This window comes from Pseudochaenichthys georgianus, chromosome 13, assembly GCF_902827115.2.
Source record: "Pseudochaenichthys georgianus chromosome 13, fPseGeo1.2, whole genome shotgun sequence".
Taxonomy (NCBI): Eukaryota; Metazoa; Chordata; class Actinopteri; order Perciformes; family Channichthyidae; genus Pseudochaenichthys; species Pseudochaenichthys georgianus.
The window spans coordinates 17434793-17442764 of NC_047515.1; the positions used below are offsets into that span (position 1 = coordinate 17434793).

The window sequence follows — 7972 nt, forward strand, 5'->3', positions numbered from 1 at the left end:
TTCTTATGAACATTACACCACATTCAACACCTCAGATCAGTAGAAATCAACAAAGGTTGGCTTCTAAATATTATTTTCTCAACAAGTTTGCCCCCAAACATAATTGTAATTTACATTTAAATGTTGATGGAGCATAACAGGTGAAATATTGCAGTTTCCCTGTGGTTATATGTTAAGTATTGACATACAACTCTATCAACAAAGCTCCACCCAAACTGCACTGTGATAGCAATGAGGGTGGGGCTATGTGCTGTTAAATATTGACCTATGGTTCAATATAAGTATAAGGTGGAGCAGGATGAATGCCGGATCTTAAGGCTCCTTGTTTCTTTTCAGCTTGAAACTCTTTAATGGGGTGTTTAATGAAAACATGGATTTCCAAATACTATACAAATACATCTGTCAGTTTTGTCTCGTGCAGGTAGGAGCTGGTTTTAACTTCATTATCTGTGGTACCCGTGTTATTTGATTTAAACACATTATATAATGTGTTAATCCCCCCTGCCTCAAACAGATCGTCTGGGGTTTAGACTCGGTGAAACTCCTGAATCCTCCAGACGAGCCTCTGTCAGATCATCTTTTGAAAATACTTTACTCTTGCGATGCTCCTGCCACAGTACAGCTGGACTGTATTGTATATTTCGAAAGTGGCATCACTTCCACACTCCAGCTGAAAAAATGGAGCTGTGTCCCCGGTGACCCTGAAATAAAGACCCTGGTGGTGAACTTTCCGGATTGGCTTGTGTATCAACCTGATGGGATTATCCCTGACTCCCAGTGGGTGCTGAGTTGCATCCTTCTGGCGTCAGTCAGATACAGTGGACTTGATGACAGCGAAGGGTCTGTCACTGCTCAGAATTTGGCAACTTTGCAGCCTAAAGCTTTCTTTAGTCGACCTGTAAAGCAGCATCAACTATGCTTCTCCTGGAGTACACAAATGCTGAAGTTAACTCAACACTCTGCCAAGAAACAATGCCCTTTGGAGCAAGGTAAGGTTGGAAAACTTGCTTCAAACTATGTGGAAAAAGGCAACTAACATGTAACATTTAACAACAGAGAACACACTATTCAGATATACAAATTAATTATCTTAGGGTGTGTAAAACATGTTAAGGGGGAGATTCATTCAGGTAATTGTATTTCATAAGAACATGCTTCTCATACCATCTGTCTGAATATGACAGATTCTGACCCATAGCACACAAAAAGCTGACTGGGTGGTCCTAATTGACAGTGTTTGGGTGGGTAGGCTCCCCAAAAACCCATATGTATATGCACAAGCGATACAAAAGTCAGTTTTTCATAATATGTCCACTTTACTGTCGTGCTTTACTTGTCTTGAAAGGATGGTGGTGTTTTTAGATTTTACAAATATATTTAAAATCCCAATCAAAACGCTTTATTTTCATTCAGAAACAGTGCATTTCCTGCCTTCGATGTATGCTTCAACTGGAGAAAGCTTCGGTATCACGAAGACACTGGACTCTTACAGCAGTGAGTTTCTGGAGTACTTGCGTGTTAAAGCCATCTCTCTTCCATGGTAAGACATCAAAAGTCACACCAAATATAGCTTGATTTCTGTTATTCAGATACTATTTAGGGATGGTTAACTTAATGTGCTTTGTATTTTTGTCAGGTGTATGTTTTCCATCTGGATATTTGTGACCAGTAACTGCCAGGACAGATTGTGTGGTGTGTTTTATCACATAGACTCCCATCTAAACTATGTTACACCAACACTGTTCCTCAAAGAATCAGGTATAATTTGGATTTTTCTATTACCTCTCAGATATTCTCTCTGTAATAACTATTAGATGTTATTATCTGGACGTACATGAGTAATTTCCTCATGTGTACAGGACAGCTACACGTCCAGATGGATGGAGAGGCAGAGCAATCCTCTGCATTTGTTTCTCAATTCAAGGTGTCTTTGAATGAGTGGTGCCAAATCAGTGTGATGTTGCATGGTAGAACGGTGAGTAGTCTCCTGTTGGCAAAGGATTGTCCTTAGACTCTATAAAGTATGTGAATAATTGTAGAAACTACAAATAAGTAGTTCATAATCATGTGTTTGCATCTCAGGTTACTCTGTCCATGGTGCGCATGGATAAAGAGCAGAGGACAGTTTATTCACAAGAATATGTGTACGTGTACTTCTGACAATACAAATAGATTCATTACATAATTCAGTTATACCAAACATGAAAATGCACTTCAAGGGTCAACATGTTCACGTTGTGTCTTGCAGGATGGGTCATGCTGTCGTGCTCGATGACACAGAGGGATATTTTGTGATTGGTGGAGGGAAATACATAAGAGGTGTGGAGGGTTATTTTGGGCCAGTGGTTTACCACCGCAACAGAATACCACCGTACAGCATGGTAATATAATGCACCTGCCCACGGTTATTTCCCATTGCAGCCTTTAACTACATTTGTGACTGATCTTTTTTGTTATCTTCTCCAGTCTGAAGTTGTTATTCCAGATGTTATCAGGGCCTTGAACCTGACTGGATGGCTGCAGACCTGTCAACGATTTCGTCTCGAGATGGATGTTAAAATCAGTGGCTATTCTTTCAGGGCTGAACAGGAGAAAGAGTCTGGTAGTAGGCTTATATAACCACCAGATGGTGCTAAAGTTACTGTATCTTAAATATTCTCTGCAGTGCAACTGAATGTGCAAATGAACTATCCATGATTTCTTTTCAGACACCTGTTTTGATGCTTTCCATGAGTGGATGGGAAAAGACAGATTACCATCGTACTCACATTGCGAGCTGTGGGAGGCAGCTGTCCCTCATAGAAGACAGGCTGCAGACCTGGCCAAGTTTCTGGCTTTCAAGCATGGTAAGAGATAACCTGCGTAAAAGTGAGTAACCTTGCACTGGTACAATATATGTATGGGTAAGTAACAACAAATATGAAGGTATACGTTGTTGACTTGTTTGAGCTTCTGACCACCAAAACGGTGAACCTGTTATTTATTAAAAATCTGTATGAATCTTCAATTAACTTTTTCGTTTGCAAGGGTGGAACAATTACACTTTTACAATTCTTATTGGTAGATGAAGATTTTTGACCGAAATAAATTCTGTCAAACCTCGAGCCCATTTTTAGATGCTTTAAATGTATACAACTTTTCCTGCATGCAATAAATTATTTGCGGATTTATCATGTCATATTCATACCTAAAATAATTTAAGGATTAACGACACTGAAATAGATAACCAATTGCTTTTTCACGATGAACACTGTTCATCCAGAGCTTAGGGATTGCATCAAGGATATCCACTTAAATGTTAAGGGTGATCTAAACAAAGTGTCGCTGAAATTGTTTACCGAATGACACATTTCTCTAATGTAAACAATCAGAATTTGTATTCCCAATGTTTTTCCCTGATGATATCCATGTGTTATTCCACATGAAGCACTGAAATCAGTTCACTTGCTGACTTGCAGGAGAAGGAGCCAGCCTGCCAGCTTTGGGCAGAGCACTGTACTCCTTATCACTTCATAAGCTGAGCAGAGCGAGCAGCACTGGAGTGGTCAGCAGAATATTACCACTGCTGCTCCAAGCTGGCTGCTTAGCTGATAACCGAGCTCTGCACATGTCCTCTGTGCTCTACAGCGCTGGCCTGGGAGTGAAGGAGCAGCCCAATAAGGTGTGTGCTACTGGGTCAGCTATAGAAGAATATTCTGCCTGTGGTGAACATTTCTGCCATATTATCTCTTGTGTTTGGTATAGGCTTGGCTCCTGGCCCTGATGGCAGCCCAGAAGGATGATCGGTTAGCTCTTCTGCATCTTGGGCACATGCACCATCAGGGTGTCCATGGCCTCCCCACAGACCCCGACCTGGCCTATGCATATTATGCAAACATTGCTAAACAGACAACTTTAGACCGTCACAATCACACACCAGAGCAGGTAATGTATGTGGATGTGACTATATGGTTTGCATGCTCATTTTGAATGTGATTTCTAAATTAAAGTATGCAGTCCAATTTCTTTAGAACTTAATATTTTGATTTCTATTTTTGGAGTCAATATGAACTTTCTCTTGCATAAATAAATTCATGGTAATTAATGGCATGATATCAATTGTTTTATACATATTATATAAGAAAAAGTTTCTCCTTATGGTGGCTATAATTCTTAGATTTCCATACATTTGTTTACCTTTGTTGCTGTTTTATCAAGATAGATAGAAGTATTATACACCTTTGATAATATTACAATGCTCAAAAGGGCTACATTTTGTATTCAATGCACCAAGGCTTTTGATTTTACATTTGTCTTCCCTTTTTTCAGACATATGTTGAGGCTGTTTACTTAAACAATGATGAGGTGTTGAGTCTCCAGACCAATACACATCATCATATCTTCCAATGGCTGAAACTGCAGGCACGCAGGGGAGCAGCTGAAGAAGAGGTACCTGTTTTGGCATCTTGTCTTTTTAAGTTGAACCTATAAACACCAGAACAGAAAGTGGGATAAAAACAAGTGGGATAAAAAATAAAACAAATAATCTTAAGATTCATAAACTTTACGTTTATTAAGGGTACGCATTTCAGAGTAAAAGAATGGCTACAGACAATCGAACAAGGAGAGGATTGATATTTTATTTAACTGTTTTTTCAGCAAGCAGTTGCACGCATGCTGTACTGGGGTCAGCAGGGAGTGACTCCAGATATCCAGACTGCTGCAAGGCACTACGAACGGGGAGCTGTCCAGTGGGAGGACCCTGTGTTGATGTATGACTATGGCATAGTCCTAATGCATGTGAGAACTACAGCTCATATACATAAGAAACATGACAATCCACTGAAAGATAATTTAGTATGAGCCTTTATTGATTAAAACTGTGTCTCTGCAGGGGCATGGAGTTCAAAAGGACATTCCAAAAGCTCTGACTTTCCTGAAGAAAGCAATGGAAAAAGTTTTTTATGATTCATTAATTATCATTAACACTAATTACTGTATTATTTATTTCTTTGGGGGTTTTCACTCCATATATTGGTTGTTTCATTACTCCATCCCACAGGATTTTGTGCCTGCAATCAATGCCCTGGCCTGGTATTACGAGAAATTTAACCAGGACTACGAGCAGGCGGTGAAGCTGTGGGAGCAGGCGGATGAGCTCGGGAGTCCGGACGCTGCTCTGAATCTCGCTGTCATGCACTCACAGGGTCTGTACCCAGGAAAAGCTGCAGACCAGGTTAGCTCAAGTATGCTTTTTGTTATTGTCTAGTTGTGTGTTTACATACATGTATTGAGTTCTTATACTGTATCAACAGGTACATAATTTGTTTGTTGACAGTTTATGGCCTATCAGTACTATCTGAAGTCTGCAGAGAGAGGGCACATCCGAGGAGCAGTTCAACTCGCTAGCTACTGGACCACTGGGATACCAGGCCAAGTCAACAGACGTCCATCAGATGCTGTTTTGTTAGCTACTTACTTCAAACAAATAATTAGATTCCCATATATTATTTGTCATTATGCCCTGACTGATGTGTCCTTTTAACTGACTGCAGGTGGGCAAAGTGGGCCGCTGAACACAATGGGTACCTGGGCAGCATCTTACGGAAGGCCTTGGATTCAAATCTCAAGAGTGACATGTAATCTGTTTCTCTATTCACACTTGCCATGATCCTGATTACTTCAAAGCAGTTGGAGAAAATTAATATGCCAGCTTTTCAACAGGTTCAGCTCGCTGTTATATTACATGATGGCTGCTGAGTCTGGGTACCCTCCTGCACAATTCAATGCCGCATATCTTTGTGATCAGAATATGGTGAGATATCTCTATTAGCTGTAGTATGGTTTGATTTGTTCATTGTTAAATATTACATTTTTAAATACATTTTAAATATATATTTTTTTACTCTAGTTAGGTTTTCTGGATCCTTCTTTTGCATCAAACTGTATGTGGAGATATTATAACCTTACAATCCAAAGTCAAAATCCTGACCCTCATGGTAACTAACATTTATTTTTTCCAGTTTTTGGAAACATAAGTAAACCATAAAAAGAAAAATCTTGAATTCTACCACCCCTCCAGCCTTTATTAGGATGGGTGACCTGTTGTGTGAGGGGCAGAAAGATCTGTGTTCTGCAGCAGAGATGTACACGCGTGCAGCACTAAGGGATGAACCACAGGTCTGCTTCTTTTAAATAGATTTTCTTGCTGTACATTTTTGTTCAATGTTGTTTTATATTCATTATTGAGAGTGCACTTATGTGTTTGTGAAAGCCATACTGTTCTTCCACAGGGATTGTACAACCTTGGCCTTCTCACTGCAGAGGGTTACAGGCTGCCGCTGTCAGTATTGATCCAACTTGGCCTTTCAGAGCTCTACATGGCAGACAATAGTTTGCTCCTAAGCACTTTGTACGAAAGGTGTGTTCAAACTGTATATGTTTATACATCGGTAATGTCCAGTAAATGCATTGCAGTACACTATTTTCTATTCTAAATTATATATCTGTTACATATTTTCTTCCAAAAGATGCAGAGACTCAGAAGATACAGATTCATACTTGCCTTGCAGCCTCGCCCTCTTCAAAGTGCATCTTCAATCTTTCCAAAAAGACTACAGCACTGCTATCACGGTAAGTTTGATATTCTTAAGTAAAGGTTAACAATTTTAAAATGAAAGTACATAAGTATAATTAGCAATGCATTAATTACCAAAAGTCATTTCAAGTACCTTGCTGATAATAACTATTATAATAATAATAATTATTATTATTATTATTATTACAATAATGATAACTGGCCAAAGTAAACAGGCATTATTGTGATATTGTGAACATTTTGTTGACATATTGGCCATATTATGTCCCACAGTTCTCCACTACTGTTGCAGCAGTTGCAACTCCAATGATATTCTTAATCATCCTTGGTATGCTCCGGAGACATGTCCCCTCTCCCACCTAGAGCCAACATTCTTCATAGGATGGTCTACACACAAACAAATCTTGAATAAAACAGCAAACTCAACCTGCACGGCAACGGCATCAACACATTCTGTGTTAGTTTACATATGTTTATCGAATCACTGTAAAGAACAAATGTAAATGTTATTAAAAATATATATAGTTTTTACCATTTGTCCGACACGTTTTTGAGTTTATAAATATTCTACTGTTGAATAAAAGCGTTCCCAAAAAAAATCTGTCTTTTATTTATCATAATTTGCATATAACACAAGTGCTGCTCACCAAGTATGGAAAACAAGTATTCCAGATCATTTCAAGCAATTTATATTCTATGGACCAAAGTCAAGCAAGCAATTACAGACACTTCTCATGAGACGAAATCCATTCAACCCTCAACATCTCATTAACACCAGCAGACAAGTTTAATTGCTTTGCTTCTGCTTGTTGGAATTATTATGAATTTGTTGGGGCTAATGATGGAGTGAGACAAATAAAGAATTGTGTACTTTTAATCAGTTTTTAAGAAAGAAAAAAACGTGGAATGTAGTTTAGTATGCATATCTATTCTGACCATATTGTTGTTCCTGATGACAAACAATCATTTCCCAGATATGCTCCACCTGGCATAACATGAATGTTGCCCCAATTTAGGTTTGTTTTGTGTACATTTGGAGGGTTGTAGCAATAGAGGGCAGGGCAGTTTATATTCTACAATTAAATACATACATTTCATTTTCATTTCATTTCAAACCTTTATTTAACCAGATTGGTCCCATTGAGATCATAGATCTCTTTTTCAAGGGAGACCTGCAGCATATAGGTTCCACATGAAACATAAAACAATAAAGGACATTATACATTATATTTACAGGATACATAGTTATAGACATTTACAAGTGCCCATTGTATCAGCAAGCATTTCATTTAGCCTAGCTTTAAAAACATGCAGAGGAATGAGATTGCTCAGTTTCAATTCTTGCAGAATATTGTTCCAAGCAAGTGGAGCTGCGCACATAAAAGCTGTCTTACC

At 38.7% G+C, this 7972-nt stretch overlaps 1 protein-coding gene across 1 annotated transcript; it reads left to right on the top strand.

Moving 5' to 3' along the window:
• Positions 1-370: 370 nt before the first annotated feature.
• Positions 371-7053, top strand: LOC117456984 (protein sel-1 homolog 3). Its single transcript, XM_034096858.1, is given in 23 exon segments — positions 371-421; positions 515-989; positions 1414-1540; positions 1637-1758; positions 1860-1975; positions 2083-2144; positions 2249-2381; positions 2467-2602; positions 2709-2862; positions 3472-3661; positions 3745-3924; positions 4309-4428; positions 4639-4779; positions 4874-4936; positions 5042-5215; positions 5318-5445; positions 5535-5618; positions 5704-5794; positions 5891-5978; positions 6062-6159; positions 6273-6400; positions 6510-6612; positions 6851-7053. Coding segments are annotated over 23 exon segments (3054 nt in total). The 3' UTR covers positions 6941-7053.
• The last annotated feature ends 919 nt before the right edge of the window (positions 7054-7972 follow it).